The 22,864-nt window shown below is 49.5% G+C and overlaps 2 protein-coding genes across 2 annotated transcripts; both read left to right on the forward strand.

The window, feature by feature from the left end:
- The first annotated feature begins 1,438 nt into the window (after window positions 1–1,438).
- Window positions 1,439–12,192, forward strand: WFDC8 (WAP four-disulfide core domain 8). Its single transcript, XM_089309028.1, has 7 exons — window positions 1,439–1,476; window positions 2,620–2,729; window positions 5,713–5,853; window positions 7,777–7,944; window positions 9,945–10,085; window positions 11,055–11,195; window positions 11,508–12,192. The coding sequence occupies exons 1-6, from the start codon at window positions 1,439–1,441 to the stop codon at window positions 11,192–11,194; spliced, it is 738 nt and encodes a 245-aa protein (XP_089165154.1). The 3' UTR covers window position 11,195; window positions 11,508–12,192.
- A 4,990-nt stretch (window positions 12,193–17,182) lies between these two features.
- Window positions 17,183–22,683, forward strand: LOC100353214 (eppin). The gene is made up of 4 exons (XM_008274766.5): window positions 17,183–17,458; window positions 19,238–19,369; window positions 21,885–22,052; window positions 22,544–22,683. The coding sequence occupies exons 1-4, from the start codon at window positions 17,368–17,370 to the stop codon at window positions 22,549–22,551; spliced, it is 399 nt and encodes a 132-aa protein (XP_008272988.3). The 5' UTR covers window positions 17,183–17,367; the 3' UTR covers window positions 22,552–22,683.
- Window positions 22,684–22,864: the final 181 nt, after the last annotated feature.

Here is a 22,864-nt window from a genome sequence, read left to right on the forward strand (position 1 = left end):
CGGGTGCAGGGGCCCAAGCACTTGGGCCATCCTCCACTGCCTTCCTGGGCCACGAAACCTGGCACTTGTAAAAGAACTTGTTTTGGGGCCGGTGCTGTGGTGTAGCGGGTTAGGCCACCTCCTGCAGTGCCGGCAACCCATATGTGTGCTGGTTCAAGTCCCAACTGCTCCACTTCTGATCCAGCTCTCTGTTATGGCCTGGGAAAGCAATTGAACATGGCCCAAGTTCTTGGGCCCCTGCACCTGCGTGGGAGACCTGGAAGAAGCTCCTGCCTCCTGGCTTCAGATCAGTGCAACTTTGACTTCTGCGGCCAACTGGGGAGAGAACCAGCAGATGGAAGACCTCTCTCTCTCTCTCTGCCTCTCCTTCTCTCTCTGTGCAACTCTGACTTTCAAATAAATAAATTAATTTAAAAAATAACTTGTTTCCTAATAGTTGGGATACCAATCACAAATTACAAGTGATTTTTGTTAATTTCTGGAAAGTTTATTAGTAAGGTTTTATCAACATTTACCAAATGATTAATAATATTATTAATTATACATTTAATTAGTCCTTTTGAGGCACGATTGCTTACTTTCATTTGCTCTGTAAGTGTTGAAAATTTTGAGTATTATTAATTTTGATAGATCTTTGATGAGATTTTTAAAATTTATTTATTTGAAAAGCAGAGTTACAGAGAGGCAGAGGCAGAGAGAGAGAGAGAGAGGAAGAGAGAGAGAGAAAGAGAGAGAAAGGTCTTCCATCTGATGGTTCAATCCCCAATTGGCTGCAATGGCCAGAGCTGTGCCAATCCGAAGCCAGGAGCCAGGAGCTTCTTCTAGGTCTCCCACACTGGTGCAGGGGCCCAAGGACCTGGGCCATCTTCTATTGCTTTCCCAGGCCATAGCAGAGAGCTGGATCGGAAGTGGAGCAGCCGGGTCTTGAACTGGCGCCCATATGGGATGTGGGCACTGCAGGTGGCAGCTTTACCTGTAGTACCAGCCCAGATAATATGGTTTTATAAAATACTTTATTTACATGCTTTAAGTATCTATATTTTTATGTTGCCATCATATCTAAAAAATTGGCAAGGTCAGTCCTTGGTCAACCAAATCAGATCCTCTTTATCTCACAAGAAACCAACTTCATTTTTCAATTTGAAGGAATGTTGTAATATATATCTCTGTGGAAGACATCGCATTTCTGAATTCTAATTCCAGACTGGAGCACCAACGAGGAGCTTACTCCTTGACATGTCTTACCCAAACTTTCTCTGCTTTGCTCCCGCGGCAGCATTCTTGGGAATAGGATTCACAAATTGTTCCTTGGTTTGGAAATCAGAATTGGAAAGTTCATATGAGACTGTCGAAGACTTAATGCAGTGTGTGGGATGGTAGAAAACTCATGGCATTAGACTTCACCAGCTGCGTTAGATTGAGCGAGGATAAGACAGGGATGCGTCTTAGTCCTCACAGTGACCAGGACGCTGCCGGGTAGGCTGCACTGTGCCCATTTTCTAGATGTAGATCAAGAGGCGCTGTAACTGTGAGTGACGAAGCCAGGACCAGAATCAAGACTGCTAGTTTGAGGTCAAAATTCTTATTGTGGAAGAGTCTAGACTCTGTGATAACAATGGGTACAACAATGGCAGAAATGGGGAGAAGACAGGATTAGACTTCTGAAAAAAAGAAAGAGGGGGAGGAGGTTGGGGAATAAATTGCCACAAATGTTCACTCTTAATTAGCCACATGTGAAGACCCCAGGAGCTCTGGAAAGACTACGACAACACACTCCCGAGGGTCTGAAGATGCACCAATGCGATGCATACTTTGTCATAAAGCTACTCATCTTTCCCTCTCTAATCCTCTCTCTCTCCCTCTATCTCCGTGTGTGTATGTGTGTGTGTTTGAAATGCATTTATTCCAAGAGTTAACACAGTAAGGCATTATTTAGGTCTTCACACCTAAACATAAAAAAATACTTAAAGATCATAAAAAGGTACAAGGAAACTGGGGGCTTGTGCACGCTGGGGAAGAGTGTTTATCTCGTTGTCTGACGGTATCATAACATCCTAGGCTTGGATAGCGGTGGAAGGAGTAAGAGGAATCTCTTTGTTAACCCAGTGTCATCTGGGATCATTTATGCTCTGGACACCACAACCCACAGGGTGTGATTAGGCCCTCCAGAAAATCTCGTCCACCTGTTCTGTCATCCGTGGAGCACAGAAAAGGTTCTCTCTAGGAGTGACCGTGAGCAAACCAGCCCTGCAACTGTGCAACTGCCCCAGATAAAGCCCTGTGATCGTTCAGGTGTGGACCGTTAGGAGCAAGACAATGGGCAGGTGTCCGCGTGGGGCACCTGGGAGAAGTCTGGGCGCTGCATATCCCAGGCCTGCCCCATCTCACACCCGACCTCAGAGAATCCTTTTCCCATTCTGGACCTTGGTGCTCAGATCCATAGACTAAGGGAAGCCGGTGGATCCTCGGGAAGGCTTCCATAGACTAAGGGAAGCCGGTGGATCCTCGGGAAGGCTCCTCCGTAGACTAAGGGAAGCCGGTGGATCCTCGGGAAGACTCCTCTGCAGACATTCTGTGTCCCTGTCGGGATCCTAACTCCTGCCCCCTCCTCTCTCACAGGCACCGCCCTCTCCACAGCGCCACCTTCCGCCGGAGGACGGTAGCGCTCCTGCTGCTGCTCGCTCTCCCTGTGGAGCAGCCTTCCGCAGCGCCGCCCCAGAAGACACAAAGTGCGTTCAGAGAAGCTGCGGCCACTCTTCCTTAAGCAGCATCCTTGGGGACTGCGGGTCGGACGCGAGAGGAGGCCACCGCCACTGACCGCTAGGACAGACCCGCCCAGGGCCCTCCGGATTCTTCCCGAACGTGTTTCCCCAAAGTGATCGCCCCGAGTTTCTCTGATAGTTGTCTTTCAAGTGAATATGTCAGATGTGAGAGTCACTACGCAGGGCCCGGGAGGAAGCTGCTGTGTCCCTGGGAAGAGATGGAGTGAGGCCAGCTGCTGATCTGAGGACCCACAGTGAGGGGGGTGGGGGGGGGCTGGAGAAAGAGGCAGGAAAACGGCACTGACCAGGGTCTCTGGCTGCTAGGGTGACGGCAATCCCTGGATTCCAACAACAGACGAGAATTGTTGATCTGAATCCCAGGGGACTGCCTACAGTTTGTGGAAAATGGAATCAAAAATTTAAAAATAAAAATACATAAGCTTTACTTCTCAACACAAACTCCATTCAGTTCAAGACACTTGAACTCACTTGATGAGACCAGACATGTAGTCCACCCCTAATTAACTGAGGGTCCTGGGCATGTCACTGTATTGACGCAGTCTTTTTTTACATGAATAAGTTTAAAAAAAAAAAAGATGCCCTTTAAAGATTAGGAAACAAAGAATTCTGGAACCAAATCAGGACTGTCAAGTGAACACCTAGTGACTGCCTATCCAAACTCCCACCAAATTGCTCCCATTTGATGAGAGGACGAGCGGGAATGCTATGGTAGTGGAGAGGGACACTCTGGTGAAGACTTCCTGGGGGTTTCTCTGCTGATGCTCTGGCCGACCTTCTCAAAACACTGTCATCATCGGCAGATGTGGCCACTCCTTGGCCAGACGGAAAGTCAGCGAGCAAAATATCCCGAGAGTCCCAGCAAACTGTTGCCAGGAGTTTTTCTCCTCACCCATCTGCTTTTTTTTTTTTTTTTTTTTTTTTTTTTTTTTTTTTTTTTTGACAGGCAGAGTGGACAGTGAGAGAGACAGAGGACAGAGAAAAAGGTCTTCCTTTGCCATTGGTTCACCCTCCAATGGCCGCTGCGGCCGGCGCGCTGCAGCCGGTGCATCGCGCTGATCCGATGGCAGGAGCCAGGTGCTTCTCCTGGTCTCCCACGGGGTGCAGGGCCCAAGCACTTGGGCCATCCTCCACTGCACTCCCTGGCCACAGCAGAGAGCTGGCCTGGAAGAGGGGCAACCGGGACAGAATCCGGCGCCCCGACCGGGACTAGAACCCGTTGTGCCGGCGCCGCAAGGTGGAGGATTAGCCTAGTGAGCCGCGGCGCCGGCCTACCCGTCTGCTTTTGCCTCAACTGGACCATTGCTTTTGGTTGTGCTTCACTCGAGAACCCAGCTGGGAAAGCCATGTTCCCTCTCCTGCTACAAGTCTTTAAGAAAAATGCTTCGGGATCATGATCTCACTTATTTAATGTTTGCATTGAAAGCTCTGCTCTTGCCTGCAGCTGATCTGGGCACGAGCGTGTTGGTCCCCGTTAGCGTCTCAGAATGGTGTTAACTGAACCGCGTGAGGTATCCACGGCGTGGAGCGCTGTTTCTGCTGCTAAGCATCTGTCCTCCTCAGTTAGGTCAGGAAGGTTAACCTGTCCCTGCAGACGATGTGACGACCTGTTACAGCCCCATCCATCACTCCTGACAATGAGTTATCTATCCTCTTACAAACTGCTGAGTCCCTTGTTCTCATAAACCTCTTCTAAACCATCAATGATTGTTCTCATTTTTCCACGCAAGCTTTTCCATAAATGTGATGTTTATTCTTGCAGCAATCTGATTTGTAATAGCCCCCCCACCCCCCCACCCCCCGCTAGTTCCCATCCAGACATGCTGTGGCAAGTTAGTGCATGGGAGGTTAGCAGAATCATCTCCTTGCACTATGAGGCCCCCGTTCATCACTGGAGGTCGGATTCCAGAGACCACCCGCACTCCATGGCGCTTGGCCTCCTCCGTCTGCTCAGCTGCCGAGAGAGTGTCAGATCCTGCCCCTCGTTTGGATCTCTCTGACCTCTTCTCCACCAGCCAGAAGAAAATTCTGCTTTGAAAGGACTCAGTTGATGGGGCCTGGCCCCCTTGGGTAACCTCTGACCTTAAAGTCCACTGACTTGGGACTTTAGTGACACCTGCAAAGTCCATTCACGGCAGTGCCTGGGTTATTATTTGATTCCATAACCAGAGGTTATTGGGAGTGAGACTTTGAATTCTGTCTACCACAAGCACCAAAATCAGGAGGCTATGCGTAGCCCCAGAAAGGGCCGTCTGCCATGCTCTGGGACAGGGTATGATAAACATCATCCCATGCAACTGTGCAGGGAGCTTATAGGGAAGGGATTGCCATTCTCATTTTACGGATGGGAGACTCAAGACTTAGACAAAGGAGGACGCCTCTCCCAGGTGGGTCAGCTTGTTAGTGCTGGAGCCAAGCTCCCAACCAGGTTCTCCTGTCAGTCCTCCTTCCACTCCACCTCTTCTTCCCTTCCCAGGGGTGATTTGCAAGTCATACAGTTGAACTTGGCTTGGTCTTGAGCTCACACGGTGCCAAATCCCGAACTCCTGATCCCCACTTCTGCAGCATCGCACGACTCCATACTGGTTTTCCCGTCCAACTAAGATCCTAGAGGCAGAGGAGGTAGTACTCGGTTTCAAGAATAGCGTGGAAGATCCTCACTAGAGGGGGAGATCCTTGAGGCCAGGGTCTTGGTCCCCAGCTAATCCCCTGTCCTGGAGCCCAGGAATTTCCCTGCAGATCTGCCTGGGCACAGATCGCTCATTCAGATCCATCTGAGGAGGCCAAGAGTTGTGAGAGGCAGACCTAGTCCCTAACAAGCAGAGAAAGCAGATGGAGGACAAGGCTGAGAGAATTCCACTATGCGCCTTCAGCACAGGAGACGCCTAAACCTCTCAATAAGGGTGATCTTGGACTTTTTTTTTTTTTTCAGAGAAGCCAGGAGTATGTCCCAAAGAAAGGCTCACCTGTGACACTAAGGCTGCGGGCTCCTGCAAAACAGATTTGGACTGCCGGGAGTTCCTGAAGTGCTGCCATTTTGCCTGTGAGAAGAAGTGCATAGATCCATACCAAGGTAGGGGCATCCAGGTTAAGGGTAGAGGTGCCTCCTGAAGTTCCCCTCTCTTGCTATGGCCAGAGCTGGCTGAGTGATCGCCCCAGATGGCAGGACAAAGAGACCAGGGTTCATACTTCTCTCATTCTTTAGTCCCCCATCATCAAGGATGAACCACGAGTCTAGGCACAGTGCACTTCAGCTAGATGATATTGCTGCTGGTCTTTGGCCCAACATTCAGCCATTCACAAATAGCTGGTACTGTCTGTATGTTCACTAGGTGTCAACAGACTGTTGTTGGCACTGTGGCAAAATCAGACCTCAGTCCACTTAGATGTTGGGGTCATTTGGGGCTTTTTGGGCTTTTCTGACTTCAAGGTTTTCTAGTAACTCAAAATGTTGGGTGCTAATATGTATGGGGACCTGTGGATTTCATAGAGCTTTGCTCATTCATTCAACCAACACGTATTGTCAATATCCTGTGGCCAAAGCCCACTGGGAACACATCTACAGTTGAACAAACTGGATTAAGTCCTCATCATTGCAATGGGGGAGAATGTTCACCATAGAGAAGAAACCATGACACATCTCAGCAGGAAATGGTTATGAAGAAATCCTTGCAGACTTTGAGGGCGAGTCTAAAGAAGTTCAGGTCTGGGTAGCTGCAGCCCATATCAGCTTGATCAGTTTGAACCCCAACTCTGCTCCAGAATTCAGCTTCCTGCCATTGCGTACTCTGGGAGGCACAGGTGATGGCTTGCATTGTTAGGTCCTCGCCACCCACATAGGAAACCGGATGGAATTCTATGCTCTAGACTTTGGCCTGGCTCTGCCCTGGCCACGGCAGGCATTTGGGGAATGAACAGTGGATGGAGAGTTCTCTCTCTCTCTCTCTCTCTCTCTGTATGTGTGTTTCTTTCCCTCTCTCTCTCTTTCTATGACCTTCAAACAAATAAATAAAAATTAAAAACCAAGAGAAGAGTTTTCTTAGACTAGGTGCCCTGATAAAGCAAGTGCGATGCTGTGGCCGGATGTCTCAGTGAAATTTATCTGTAGAGAGGGGATAATAAAGTGAGCATGAAGCTGTCATTGGTAGAGAAGTATAAGTCACTCATGCTAACTGGGAGAGAGAAGTGTTTGGTAGTCGCTGTGTTTCACATTCGTCTTGTTTTCACCTCACCTTGTGTGGATGTCCCGTGAGATTTTTTTATGTCCACCAGAGGAACAACGTGGCTCAGCTGTGAAGGTCACATCAGCTTTCAGAAGTCAGGATCTGCTCTTTTTCTCCCTTCCATGAACCAGGCACTTCTGTAGGCACTCTGGACATAGATGCTGAACAAGTCTTACCCTGCCAAGTTTGAGCAGTGGAGAGGAAAGATCAGCTCCAAGGTGATCTCATGTGCTCTTCGTAGCAGCCTTTGCAAGGAAGAAATGCTGCTTACGGGCACTGTGCCGCATAGACTATTAGTAGTAGGGCCGGGACTAGAACCTATGCCTTTTTTGGGCTGTGGATCTGCTTTAAATGTTAATTTATTTATTTGAAATGCAGAAAGAGAATGAGACAAGGACAAAAAGAGATCTTCCATCCACTGATTCCCTCCCCAAATGCCCACAACAGCCAGGGTTGGGCCAAGCTGAAGCCAGGAGCCTGGAACTCAATCCAGATATCCCACGTGGATGGCAGGGACCCAAGTTCTCGAGTCATCACTGCTGCTTCCCAGCATGTACATTGACAGGAAGCTGGAATCAGAAACAAAGGCGAGACTCGAACCCAGGCCCGGCAATGAGGGATGCAGGTGTCCCAAGGAGCGTCTGGAGCGCTGCCCTCAACTTCCGCCCCTGTGGCTCTTTTTCATGACTTGGATGAGAGCAGCAAGGGCTGGGCGCCTGACCCCTCCTTTTATCTCTGCGCTGTGTTCTTCCCTCTTTGCTTCCTGCCTCCAGAGCCCTGCACACTACCCTCCGACCCAGGAAACTGTAAGGATTACAAACAGCGCTGGTATTTTGACTTTGAACATGAAGAATGCAAATCCTTCACATTTGGGGGCTGCCGTGGGAATGCCAACAACTTCCTCAGCCATAATGACTGCCAGAAGGCCTGCGAGTTTACTGGTGAGACCTATATCCCTGGAAATCTGAGGGGCTGGTTTTACTAGACATAATATCTAAGTGTGGTTATATGTTCAGGCCTTGACGTTGAACAAGCCATAGCTCTGTTGTTCACTGTCTGGGAGGTCTTGGGCAAGTTGTATGCCCTGTTGAGTTTTGGTTTTCTTGTCTATAAAATGGGGATAATAATGGCATTTACCTAATGGAGGTTTTGTGTCAACAATGAGAGAGAGAATGCGAAGTGTTAAAATAACTTGGCAAGTGGAACCTGAGAGTCAGATCTACCTCCTTGGAGGAAAGTGTTTCCTTATCACAGCCACCTATTGGACATCACCCTGAGGACTTGCCCAAGAAGAAAGCACAGACGGGAGAGGTCAGGAACCCTGTGGAGTTAGTGTAGACACTGGAGGCAGAGAGCTGCATAGGGTGAAGGAGAGGCTGTAGATTAATTGCTCTGTATAATGACCATCATCAGTAACATTAGAAGACAGTGTCTTAAAGAGCTTAGGAGGAAAGTGGGCTGGATTAAAATCCTTGCTTTTCCCCTTACTGCAAGTTTCTGTACCTAATACTGGAGCAATAGCAACCACCTCATTGAGTCGTTGGTGCAATTATATGGGCTCAAAGACAAAGACTCGCCAGCACAGTGGCTGCCTGCGGTGTGGGTTCACTAAGAGCTAACGATTGAGCCGGGAGCCCTGGATCTTCCAACTGCAGCACTGTGTGTTTTACAAGTCAGCACTGGGATGTGGACCTCAGAGTCTACAAGGCAGGTTGGGAAATGTGCCGTCAGCACTACTGTACAGGAAACAGTTAGAGAGGTGAAGTTAGCTGCCCACGGGGTAGAGCTGGGATTTCAATTCCACAAGCCCAGTGACCCTGCAAGGCCAAAGCAATCTTGTGGCCTGACTTGATGGAACTAGGATCACAGGCTTCCCTTTCGGAGAGGCCTTAAGGAATCGCTGTGTAGTGGACAAGATCTTAGTGCTGCCTCCCAGGAGCCAGCAGGAAGAACAGGTCAAGAAAACGGGCTTCAGCTGGTTAGTAGGGAAGGTAGGCTGGTGCTCAGAGGTAACCTAGCACACTTTGGAGGGTCAAACCTGGTGTAGTCTGGAGGAGGAAAAGCACAGAACAGTTTCTGGCCTCATAGAATTTACAATCAGACGAGGACAACAGGACACACGCACAGACTCCTGGAGACTTCATTCCAACGCCACCTGTGCCCTAAGGACCAACAAGGTTGTATCTGAATCTGACTCCCACACTCCAGCTGGACCTCACAAACACCGCACGCTTAACTCACCTAAGACCTACCATCGCTCCCCACCAGACATTTTCCAGCCCAAGTTCTCCCCAGTTTTGTTGAAAACACCTTCTAAGTTCTATTTTATGCCTCTCTTTCTCTCTCAGTTAACATCCACTAACTTAGGAAATTATTTTAGGTCTAACTTGAAAATCGATCCAGAATCTGGCAACCTCTTATCAGCTCCATAGCCGCCGCCCTGGTCAGAAGAGCTGGCTTCTTAGCAGTATGGCTGCCTCACCCTCCGTAAAGGTCCGCCCGCTCCTACCCCTGCCTCCTCTGTGCTATTTTCAACATGGCAGCCACAGTGGTTCTTCCAACTTTGACATGAGTCCAATCATATCACATTGCAATGGCTGCACGTTTCACTCAGGGTAAAATCAAGGCCCCTAAAAATGGCTGCGGTGATTTGTGTACATTCCACATATTATCTTTGTTTTATAGAGAGAAAACTGATGTTGCTCATTAAACAGCAGAACTGAGGCTTTACACTGGGGCTTCCGACACGATGTCAAGTATTTTTTCTATTGTATTCCATGATATGAAGAGATGTTTCATTCCTCCAAAGCTCGAGTTAGTTCAGGGAATGGTGAACCAAGTTTCAGAAAGAGATTCTAGCTTTGAAGAAAAGCAAACACTGTTGTGAAGGGTGGTGAGGTGGGGTGGTGTTGGCAGGAGCTCACATCTGCTCTTGTTTTAGTCAAGAGAGGACAGTGTCCACTCTTCCCTTACAATTTCCGTATGGAGTGTCCATCATCGTGTAAGAGTGACATTGATTGCCCCAAGAAAGAAAAATGTTGTGAATCCACTTGTGGCTTTGTTTGCACCAAGGAATGGTCAGGTGAGAACTGGGGATATACCTCCCACAGCCCAATGGGTATATGCCAAGGGTACCATGTTTCCTATTGAATGGGGGGAGGGGACTTGAACCTCATATGGCCCTTGGATTGATCGATTTTTGAGATCTGTTGGGAATGCTTCCTCTTTTAACGCCCACCTTGTGCTCATTCTGACCTCAGGACACTAGTGGGCAATTCCTTAAAGTCAACCCTATGTGGTATCACCCTCAGCTCTTCCCCAACAGAATGGATTGTTCTGAGTCTCATTCTTCAGTGACCTACAAGGCGATGACATCCACTGACATTCTCTCCCCCGCCCCGCCCCTCTGTCTCTGTCTCTGTCTCTGTCTCACACACACATACAAATACACATACCTCATAACCAATTCATGTGTTCCCAACAAGCCCTCGTCTCTGCACAGAACCATCCTACAAGATGGACCGATGAAAAGCTTAGTAGCAAAAGATTTTGATGTAGAAGCTAACTCTGCCACTTTTAAGGCTGGAAGGATACATTCCCCAGTATGGTCCCAGGAATTGTCAGTGTTTTAAAGTTCAGCACAGTACGGTGGCAAAAATGGTAAAAGTATGGTGGCCTTTTTCGACTTCAACTTTTCCACTGGACAATTCACTCCTGATAGATGACCCTCAATTCCTATAATTTATAGGACAAGGAGGTTCTGGGCACTCTCTCATACTCCTCCCACCTCTGAACCACATAGTTCAGATACTTTCATTCTGTTGGGCCGGCAGGGATCCTCCAGACTGGAGAAGTCAGAGATGGCAGTACTTTTTTGATGCTCCTCAAATTATTATCCCCAGAGAGTTGATACTCTGCTTCCTCCAGGCCACTGTTGCTATGGGAGGAAAGGTAAGAGGCTTAGTCAGAGTAAAGCCATTTGGGTTCCCCACGTTTGTCTCAAACTGTGACAAGCATTTCAAGATCCAGCGTTGTATTTTACTTCATAAAGCCAAACTAGGCTTCTGCCCGCACAAGCCCGCAATGTGTGGCAAGATTGGTAAACCCATGTGCCTGCATGATGATGACTGCCCACTGGAACAGAAGTGCTGCTCGCGGTGTGGACTGCAGTGCCTGGAACCCAAGAAATGAAGTGAGTGGAGAAACTGGTCATCGGAATAGTTTGTCATGAGTAGCGTAATCCGAATCGAAAGTTTTTATTTGTCTTGTATCTAACTACATGACCCAGTTACATTTTTAAGTACAATGATATTAGTAGTTATTGTGGCTTTGGATATAATCATCTGATCTGAAAATGATAGTAAATTTCACTTTTCTTTTTTGAAACTTCGTGACTTTGTTCTCTTGTCTTATATTATGCAGAATCTGCAAAATACCACTGAAAATAAAGGTAGTGGTATCTATCTCTCTATAGTTCCTTATTCTATTTTATTTTTCACAACAGCAAAGATATTTAATCAACCTAAATATCCATCAACTGATGAATGGATAAAGAAAATGTGGTATTTACGTGTTACTCAGCCATCAGGAAGAATGGAATCCTGACATTTGCAACAAAATGAATTGAACTGCAGATCATTATGCTAACTGAGATCACCTAGACACAAAGAAGACAAATTCCACATCTCATCTCTCATATGTGGACATTAATATGCAAAGTATAAAAAATGTGTGGATGCCATGCTATTTGATATATAGGTATTTATAAATGTCTTCACTGAATTATATAGTAATACACCCTCTTTCCTCATGATATGCTCCTAGTCATGATTCTCATGTGATATTACCATCCCTGCTTTTAAGAAAAATAGTATGGGGGGCCGGCACTGTGATGCAGTGGGTTAACATCCTAGCCTGAAGCACCGGCATCCCATATGGGTGCCAGTTCGAGACCTGGCTGCTCCACTTCCGATCCAGCTCTCTGCTATGGCCTGGGAAAGCAATAGAAGATGGCCCAGGTCCTTGGGCCCCTGCACCAGTGTGGGAGACCTAGAAGAAGCTCCTGGCTCCTGGCTTCGGATTGGCACAGCTCTGGCCATTGCAGCCAATTGGGGATTGAACCATCAGATGGAAGACCTTTCTCTCTCTCTCTCTCTCTCTCTCTCTCTCTCTTTCTCTCTCTCTCTCTATCTCTGCCTCTCCTCTCTCTCTGTGTAACTCTGACTTTCAAATAAATAAATAAATCTTTTTTAAAGAAAAATAATATGTCTGTATATGTATATAATATGAACATATGAAATCTGATTTGAACATTAAATAAGATAATAGACTTTCATTGCATTTCCCAAAATATTTATTTATTTATTTGAAGGAGAGAGAGAGAATGAATTTCCCATCAACTAGTTTATTCCCCAAATTCCCACAACATTCATGGATTCAGTCTGGGTCTCCCACCTGCCACCCAGGGAAGGGAAGAGGGACCCAAGTACTTGAGCCATCGCCTACTGCATATCAGAGTGTGCCTTAGCAGGAAGCAAGAATGGAGAGCAAAGCCAGAACTCAAACCCAGGCCCTCCAACAGGGGATGTGGGTGTCCCAAGCAGTGGTCTGACTACTGAGTCAAACTCTCACCCCTAGTTCCTTATTTTATAGTCAAAGGCAACTACTGCATAAAAAGATATTTGTAATTGGGTTTGGGATAAATGGGTTTTATTGTACTTGGGTTGTTAGGTTATCCATTTGCAGGTGCCACCGGAAATGATTGCCAAATTTTTTTTTTGACAGGCAGAGTTAGACAGTAAGAGAGAGAGACAGAGAGAAAGCTCTTCCTTCTGTTGGTTCACCATCCAAATAGCCGCTATGGCCGGCGCGCTGCACCGATCTGAAGCCAGGAGCCAAGTGCTTCTGGTCTCCCATGCGGGTGCAGGGCCCAAGCACTTGGGCCATCCTCCACTGCACTCCTGGGCCACAGGAGAGAGCTGGACTGGAAGAGGAGCAACCAGGACAGAATCTGGCACCCCAACCTGGACTAGAACCCGGAGTGCTGGCACCACAGGCGGAGGATTAGCTTAGTGAGCAGCAGCGCCGGCCCATGATTGCCAATTTTTTTTTTTTTTTTGACAGACAGAGTGGACAGTGAGAGAGAGAGACAGAGAGAAAGGTCTTCCTTTGCCCTTGGTTCACCCTCCAATGGCCGCCGCAGCTGGCGTGCTGCGGCCGGCGCACCGCGCTGATCCGATGGCAGGAGCCAGGAACTAGGTGCTTCCTCCTGGTCTCCCATGGGGTGCAGGGCCCAAGCACCTGGGCCATCCTTCACTGCACTCCCTGGCCACAGCAGAGAGCTGGCCTGGAAGAGGGGCAACCGGGGCAGAATCCGGCGCCCCAACCGGGACTAGAACCCGGTGTGCTGGCGCCGCTAGGCGGAGGATTAGCCTAGTGAGCCGTGGCGCCGGCCGATTGCCAAATTTTATCAAATACCTTTTAAGCATCTAGTCATAGAGTGATTTTACTCTTCTCATTTGTTGGCACAACAACTTAACATGAGCATGTTATTCAATTGTCCTATGTCAAACCATCTTGCAACTTGACAATGATTTAAATCACATTGAGTGTATGTTTTATTTTGCTATGTGGGTCATGGTACTTTCAAAACAACTAGCATGGGAAACCTAGCTTCTTTTTCTATGAGCTGAAATACTTTATGATATATCTAGTCTCTGTACATGGAAAGTTATGCAAAATTCTGCTTCAAAAGCATCTAGGTCAGCATCTGTTTCCGTGGTGGCATAGTCTAGTGACCTACAGACACTTCATCTCACAGCCTGTGAAGGCTCTCTACCTCCTCTTCTGTGAATTTTCATATTTTTATCAAACTGATGTATTTCCTCTATTTTAAAAATGAGTAAATAAATTGTTCTCTATGTAATTTTTTTCATATCTCTAATTTTGGTTAATATTTTCAGTTGCACATGCATGTTTCTACCTGCCCATCTCTGCACCTGCCATTCGCTCCGTCTATATATACACCCAAGTGTTCTCTCCATTCACCCAGGAATCCGATCCCCACTCACCCAACCTTCCACTGACACATCTCTCAACTTATCTATTTGCCATCACCCATGCGTCCATCCTTTTTTCTCCTCCTCCTACCTATCCAATTCCCTATTTTATATCCAGTGTTTTAATCCATCATCCTGTTATTTACCCCCTCTGTCCTTTATGCCCATCAACAAACTTAGGCATTTCTATACCCACCGCCTCTCCATTCACCTACCAATCCATTAATCTGCCTCCTTTCAAACAGCCTGCACCAAGAGACTCACCTGTCCATCACTGACCTTATACTCAACTTAATCCACACATCACACTTTCCTCCTCTACCACTTCCTCCTCACCCAACCACCCCACCGCCCATCGCCCTATCAGCCACCCATCTACCACACATCTGCCTGCCTAGTGCTGTCTGCCTGCCCATCCAGCAGAATTTACTCTTTATTCTGGGCCTATTCATGCCCTAAGCTCCAGGTTAAACACCTATCTGGGGAAACAAACATGCAATTCAGTAACCCAGTTACAGGCACAGAGAACAACATAGAAAACCAGTGACAGGAGGTCAGCCCATGTCACCGGTATTAGTCTAATGAAAAAGCAGGAGCGGCCAGGTAGAGGCCAGTCTACCTCAGTTCTCCTTGGAGTTCCCAGAACAGAAGTGAAATTAAAGCAAAGGTAGGGGCCAGCGCTGTGGCATAGCAGGTAAAACTGCCACCTGCAGTGCCGGCATCCCATATGGGCACCAGTTCGAGTCCTGGCCACTCCACTTCCGATCCAGCATTCTGCTATGGCCTGGGAAAGCAGTAGAAGATGGCTCAAGTCCTTGGGCCCCTGCACCCGTGTAGGAGACCAGTAAGAAGCTCCTGGCTCCTGGCTTTGGATCGGCACAGCTCTGGCCGTTGCGGCCAGTTGGGAAGTGAACCAGCAGATGGAAGATCTCTCTCTCTCTCTCTCTCTCTCTCTCTCTCTCTCTCTGCCTCTCCTTTTCTCTGTGTGTAACTCTGACTTTCAAATAAATAAATAAATCTTTAAAAAATAATAACTATATTCCTAAAGTTGTACTTGTGAAATTTGCATTCTTAAAAAATAAATTTAAAAATAATTTTAAAAAAAGCAAAGGTAGGGTACCATAACCCTCAGTGAGAGAAGGAGAGAGGAGAGGTGAGGATCAGATAGGTCCTTACCCAGTCTTCTCCAAGAAATTAGGGTGACGAGGGTCCAAAACCACAATGTATGCCAGGCCTTCAGAAACCTACTTCATTTTACTTACTTGGAACGTGAGACCCCTGGGTGGGCCTGGAAATTAGGCAACACATAATGGGATAGAGCAACCAGAAAGCGTTTTAATTTACTTTAAAGATAATTTGGAGACAAAATTCAGCCTTAATGGAAGGCCTGTGAGTCATTTGGAAATTTGCTGGCTCTGTGACTCTTCAGACCCTGTCGCCACTGAAGACGTCCCTTCTACCCCTTTTGGACTCATGATTCTTCTCTAGGTCCAACTCCACAATAAAATATTACGTCCATACCAGTCTCAGCAGATCCCCTAGTGAGCTGTGGCAAGAACGTCCATGCTCAGCCCCCTTGAACCCTATCTCTGACACTCACTTTCTGGGTGACCCTGGGCAGCATCTTAACTTCTCTGGACTTTATGATTTCTATCTATAAAATGAACAAATTGGGGCTGATGGTCCTTAGAGCCCTTCCGGACATTCCAGATGTCTGATCTCTCCTGGACTGAGTTTTGGAGAACACGGGAAGTAGACTAAGAGAGCACTGCCCAGGACATCTTGGTTGCTCTTTAGAAATTCGACTTCCTAGGGCCTTAGTGGGAGCTCCTTTCAATGAGTCTGTGAAGTCAGTGGGATGGGATTCTCAAGGGGGTCCTGTGTGTGATCCTAAGTGTTTGACCATGCGGTCATTCATTAATAAAAAGGCTGTCATGTAATGAATGAACATTTGGATAACAGAACTCCACACAATAGGGCAACACCAGAAAACATTTACTCTTTGTATTTATTTATTTATTTATCTGAGAGGCAGAGTTACAGACAGAGATAGGAAGAGACAGAGAGAGAGGTCTTCCATCCTCTGGTTCACTCCCCAATTGGCCGCAATGGCCAGAGCTGGACTGATCCAAAGCCAGGAGCCAGGAGCTTCTTCGTGGTCTCCCATGTGATTGGAGGGGCCCAAGGACTTGGGCCAACTTCTGCTGCTTTCCCAGGCCATAAGCAGAGAGCTGGATTGGAACAGGAGCAGCCGGGACAGGAACTGGCGCCCATATGGGATGCCGGTGCTGCAGGTGGAGGCTTAGCCCACAGTGCCACAGTGCCGGCCCCAACATTGACTCTGAAGAGCATCTCTCCCAGTGCCAGGACTGATGGAGCGGCTGGTGGTGAGGAAGCTACCCGTGGTCTCCAGGGCGCTACTTCCCGTGGTCTCTCCAGCAGTCCTGCTGGAACCCAGCGGTGTTACTGTGGACGAATACAGCCGTGGTACTGAGCTCTATTCAATCGGAGCCCCTCAGCAGGTGCCTTCCTTTCCGAGTTTCCAAGGCCCCGAGGAGTCAGCATCAGCTGGTGGACGCCCCCTGCGAGCTGTTACATTCTCTCCTGTTCTCAAAGTCACATGACCTTGGCAAAGACTCTCCAGAGTCTTGCTATCAGCCCGATTCTTCCTCCGCGTTCCTCTGTGGCAACATCTTTGCTGCTTGGCCTTAGTTGAAGAATATAACTGAACCCAAGGGAAGATCAGAGGAAGAAAGATGGGAGGAAACTGTGGGAGAGGAGGGAAGAAACTCAGAGACCACGGGAGGCCCACAGGGAGAAGGACAAGGTCAGACACAGCAGGGGGAGGCACGGGGGAGAGAGAGACAGAACCACATTGTCAGACACACAACCGGTGTGCTAGCTGCTGCGCATGGAAACTTGACAGCTCTCCAAGTTGTCAACGCAAAGACCTGAGATGGTGCCTTCTCCTCCTCAAGTAGCCTGGCAAGTGGGAGGCAAGTTTGGCACACACACCGCCCGCCCCCCCCCCCCCCGGTGGACCAGAGAGCCGGGCCCATGCAGACCAAGGGGTTAAAGATCAGGAGCCATCCGCTTGGACGTCCTTGCCCCAAAGCTGTGGGCTGTGAACGTCCATTCATCCCGTTTGTGACCTCGGGAACTTGGCGTTCCAGGGGAGAAGGGGGTGGCTGGCTTGTCTCCAGGTCTCATATCCAAAGTATTGGCTGCTGAAGAGATAGACCCGGGCCAAGGCGAGCAGGCGACTCCAGGTTCTGGAACCAGCAGACAGGACAGCCCCTCTTCAGGATGAACACTCCAGGACTGCTGGGCACCCTGGTGCTCTTCTTCCTCTTGGTGACTGTCCAGGGACCCCGTCTGAGCGACTGGTTCTTTCCCAGTAAGTACTGGGGGCTCCCCTTACCCTGGACAGCGGGAAGCTTGCTGGGAGGAAGGAACAGGAAGCAATTCCTCAGATCTCGGTTGTGTGCTGCCATAGTTGCCCGAGCCCTGGGCTGGGAGAAGCGGGAGGCAGTGGGTGAGTCCTCTGTGGGAGATCCTTTCTGGGAACGCAGGAATCCAGAGCGAGGAATTCTCTGATCTCATCGCCTTTGAAGTGGGGAATCTCAGGTGCTGCGGTTGGAGGAGAGTCACAGGATCTAAAATTTTTTTTAAAGATTTATTTATTTATTTGAAAGTCAGCGTTACACAGAGAGAGAAAGAGAGGCAGAGAGAGAGAGAGAGAGAGAGGTCTTCCATCCGCTGGTTCACTCCCCAACTGGCCCGTAACTGCCAGAGCTACGCTGATCCGAAGCCAGGAGCCAGGAGCTTCTTCTGGGTCTCCCACGTGGGTGCAGGGATCCAAGGACTTGGGCCATCTTCTACTGCTGTCCCAGGCCATAGCAGAGAGCTGGATGGGAAGTGGAGCAGCTGGGTCTCGAACCGGAGCCCATATGGGATGCCAGTGCTTCAGGCCAGGGCATTAACCCACTGTGCCACAGCGCTGGCCACAGGATCTAAAATTTAAGAGTTATAGAAAAAAATAGTTATAGAAATCTGGGAAGCCTAAAAGAACGTGTATCCCACAAGAAAACAGATTCCGTTCTTGAGCCCTCATCTCTATTGTCTCCTGGATTTTCCAGATATATAAAGTGTTCTTTGACTCTGGGATAAGACAGTGTCTAAAGTCCCTTTCAACGTAAGACAATAACACTTCATGACTGCATGGGACCACATGGTGACAATAATGGTAATGGTTAATAAAAACTGATCTAAATACTCAGGAAATAGGAATTTCTGTGACCAGATCTTCTAAAAAAAAAAAAAAAAAAAAAAAAACACCTGCAGAAAGGGACCTGGATTCAGAATTAGTGGGTTCGAATCCTGATAACCATGTAACCTCAGGCAAGTTGCTTAAACTCCATGTGCTTGTTTTCTTATTAGATACTATAAGAATTGGCCTCCAAGGGCTGTTTGGGGGATTAAATGAGATAATACATTTAAAATGCCGAGTCGCCAGTGTGTAGCAAATGTTAGTTCGTATTACTTAACTCATAGTGCATCAGTTACTATGATTACAGCTTTACACACTTGGTCTCCTTTCTGCCTCACAACTCTGTAACATCAAAACAGTTTTACAAATGAAGACATCAAGGGTTGGGAGAGGACAGATGGCAGACCAGGAGCTGTGGGACATCGCCCCCTAGAGGACTTTCCCAAACGCTGACTTCAGCCAAGCCAAAACAGATCAACTTGAAACCCAGTGCTCCGGGTTGGGTGGGGACATTGGCGATGGCTGGGGACATTTCTGCTTGTTAGGACTGGGCAGTGCGGTGGTATCTAATGGGTACAGGGCAAGAATGCTGCTAAGGACAGCACCCACCCCAAAAAGAGTCATGCTGCCCACATGTCACCAGGGGTTGAGAAATTCTGCCCAAGGCGGCTGGCTCTGGGGAGGGACGAAGGACCAGGCTAGGGAGGTAGAGAATGTGGACTGGTCAGGAGGGAGGGTGGTGTGGGCAGGGCTGGGACTACTTGAAGATGCACCCTGGAGAGAAGGCACCCTGGGAATGAGCGCAGTGAGGGCAAACATCCCTGAGCTCCCAGAATTGCCATGGGTCTGGAGAAGGGTGGGCATCGTACCCTCCCCAGCTCGTGGTTAAGACTTCTGCTTCCCTAGGTAAATGCCCCCGACTCAGAGAAAACTGCGAATTCCGAGAAAGGGACCTGTGTACGAAGGTCAAACCATGCCCGAGCAACCAGAAGTGCTGTGTCTTCAGCTGTGGGAAAAAATGCATAGACCCTCAACAAGGTAACAGTCAAGCTCCACCTTTTTTTTTTTTTAAGATTTATTTATTTATTTATTTATAAGTCAGAGTTACACAGAGAGAGAAGGAGAGACAGCGAAAGAGAGAGGTCTTCCATCCTCTGGTTCACTCCCCTATTGGCTGCATCAGCCGGAGATGTGCCGATCCAAAGCCAGGAGCCTCCTCCAGGTCTCCCACGTGGGTGCAGGGGCCCAAGGACTGGGGCCATCTTCCACTGCTTTCCCAGGCCATAGCAGAGAGCTGGATTGGAAGTGGAGCAGCCGGGACTTGAACCAGCACCCACATGGGATGTGGGCACTGAAGGCAGCAGCCTTACCCGCTACACCACAGCGCCGGCCCCCAAAGCCTCACCTTCTGTCCCCCTGGGCTGGCATGGTCCCCTGGCTCACTGAGGACCGGTCTTGGCCAAGATTGCTGGACTTGGGAGTTTCGTTTCATCACTGACCCTCACATGCTATGTGTTGCCAGTCATGTCCTTATCCTATCAGCAACGTCTGGGCTCAGTCTACCCAAGCCAATGATGGGTGCAAGAGAGGGATGGAATCAGATTGCTTCTTGCTTGCTTGATTTCTTCCACGGTTAGATTTTCTGAATGCTGCTGCCCATTGCTATCCCAGCATCTACATCTACCAACATTGTTTCTGCAAGTGATGTCATACAATTTTTTTAGCTTTTTTTTTCTTTTTGCTCCAAACTCACTGCCTTTCTAACTGTGCAGATCTGACTTTGCACCAGGAAGCCTCACTTGGCCCCTACCGGCCAGCGGGGTTTCCTTGTCTGCTACAATCTGCGACCCATCCTCATGTCCTTGGCCGCCCCTCCCCCCAAAAAACCCATCAACGACTCCCCTGGCCATCCATTTAACACAGATTTCCTGAGTGCCTGTGAGACCCATAATAGGGTTGGATCTGCTCACTGCAGTCAGGGAGGTTGGAAACCCTTCTCCGAGGGACCAAGCCTGGAGCCCCTCGAGTGATGGGCCACGTTTTAGGCAAAAAGTAGGTGGACGTTCTCCAGGCACAGGGAGCACCGGGCCCAAAGGTGATGGGGCCGAGGAGGTCAGCCAGGAGACGGGGTGGGTGAGCACTGTGTGGAGGAGCCAACAATCCAGCTCTGGTTGACCCGGTTAAAGACAGATCTCGAGAACCGTGGAAACCCACTGTGGTGGCACCGTGGCATCACTGGGTTAAATTATGCCTGCGGCACGTGAGATGGGAGGATGAAAGCAAATGCGGATTTGGACGAAGGAGCTGGGGGGGGGGGGGCCCGGGGCGGGGGAGGAGCGGGGCCGGGTGGGTGCTGGCGGGGATTGGGAGGTGAACAGGGGTGGAGTGGACCAGCTAGAAGGTGACAGAGCACTCACACGCCTGCCGGTGGGGGATTCTAGACCCAGACTCCTGAGTTCCAGTCTTAACTTTGGAACAACACTTCTGTCGGGAAGGTGAGTAACTTTCCCTCCTGGTGCCTCCGTTTCTCCAGACAATGAAGCCGTCAGTGTTCACGGTTATTTTGCGGGTCAAACCCATTGACACACATGAAGTTCTTAGAGCAACATGACAGCGTGTGACGGCTCCCTGACACATATCAGCTGCAATCACTTGTCATTCTTGACTGGGAGGTGCTGAATAGCAGAGAATAGGCCTTTTCTTTTCCCTTCAAGTGTTCAGCATATAGTAGGTGCTCCAAGAAGGATTATCAGCTCAGGCCAGTATAGACTTCAGTTTACCCTCAACACTCTGTGTTATGCTGTACTGCATCCGGCCTCCTGTTGGGAACTGGAATATCAAGACGAAATTTGACACAATATCTGCTCACTAAGAACTCACCAGCTCGGGCTCGAGACCCAAGATGAGAACAACTGACCCATGGGCACCCAAGGTTCAGAAGCAAGGTAGAGACATGCAGGACTAACACAGGCTCCTGTGGTGCTCCAGGTGGCAGAAGAGGGCCAGGAGAAACATCACAGAGGAGGCGATACCCAAGAAGGGTTTTGAAGGATGAATAGGTGTGTTCCTAAGGAGTAGCAAGCAGTAGGCAGCAAAGGTGTGGAGCTGAGGGATAGCACAGGGAGTTGACTGTTGCTGGGACATGGTACTCCCAGGAGGCCCGGGGTGGGGTGGGGGGGATGTCAGAGCCACTGGTGAGGAAGGCCTCGTGGGGACTTGGTCAGGAAGTCCGGGACTTCTTCTTTGGGGAGCGAAGAGATCAGCCTGGTTTCAGATCCATCACGTCCTGCTCTTTGGGAGGTAGCAGTAAGCGTCGCTCGCAGGGTGCAGACCACAGGCGGGAGCTCATTCTGGCCTCATCTCAGCTGCCCCGGCTTCGGTGAAAGCAGCCGGAGTCTCCTTGCAAAGTGCGCCGGAGAGGAGCTTAGCTCCCGGGCACGGTAAGGGAGGACTCTGCTTCGTGTTCACCAATGGCGGCCACCAGGGGGAGACAACAGCAGCTACTGGTTTCTTGGGGAAGGGGGGCACTCTGAGGTCTCAACTCTCTCTGCAGATATATGCAAACTCCCAAAAGACTCCGGCCCCTGCATGGCTTATTTTATTCGGTGGTGGTACAGTAAGGAAAACAACACCTGCTACAGCTTCGTCTATGGAGGCTGCCTGGGGAACAACAACAACTTCCAGACCCAGGCCATCTGCCAGGACGCCTGCCAGAAACCCCGTGAGTCTCGGGGCCAGTGCCGCGCCCTCGGCAGGGCCACGTGGGGAGGGCTGCGCGCTGGCTCACCTGCTTTGTCCTTGGCAAACCTGGGCTGCGGGCGGGAGGTAATAAAGCGCCTTTCCAAGGGGTAGACGGGGTGGCTTTCTGGTGAGTGAGGGCGGGCAGGAACGTGAAGGTGGAGCAAAGCTGGCCAGGGGCAGTGGCGGGGGGCGGGGTCGAGGCGGCGGAATCTCAGAGAACACCTGCAGAAGGGGCTCAGCCGACCCTGGGCGCACTGACCCACCAATGGGTCCCGGCCATCCGTGCCCTCGTCACAGCCCTTTGCCAGCGATCCCCTCCCATTCTCTTGAAGAGACACCCGTAGCTCCCCGGAGCAAACCCGCTTTTAGTCTCCTCCCAGGAGAGCATGCGTGAATGTACCTCCCAGCTGTGAAGAGAGGCTGGTAAGAGAAACACGCTCGGCGGTATCTTGACCACAGCGTTGTCCACAGGCTCCTAACTCCTGCGCGGACGCAGATACGTGGGAGCAGCCACCAGGATCTGACCCAGGCACCCGGCTCTGCTATGAAACTGACCGATGCGACAGGTTGACTTCCGGGGCTCCACTCTCCGCGGCCCAAGGCCTTTGCTCTTCCCAAAACCAAACCCCAGGCTCCTCCTCCCTCTCTGCCATAGCTGCCGCTTTTCACGCACAACCCTTCCAGTCGGATTCCATGCGCTTCACCCCCTTATCTCCTGAGCTCCCCCACTGTCTCTCTGTATAGCCCAATTTCCCCCAATAAAGTTCTTGCTTAGTCCTACGCCCCGGGGGC

This window comes from Oryctolagus cuniculus, chromosome 11 (genome assembly GCF_051225735.1).
Source record: "Oryctolagus cuniculus isolate XC-2025 breed Fujian yellow rabbit chromosome 11, ASM5122573v1, whole genome shotgun sequence".
Classification (NCBI taxonomy): Eukaryota; Metazoa; Chordata; class Mammalia; order Lagomorpha; family Leporidae; genus Oryctolagus; species Oryctolagus cuniculus.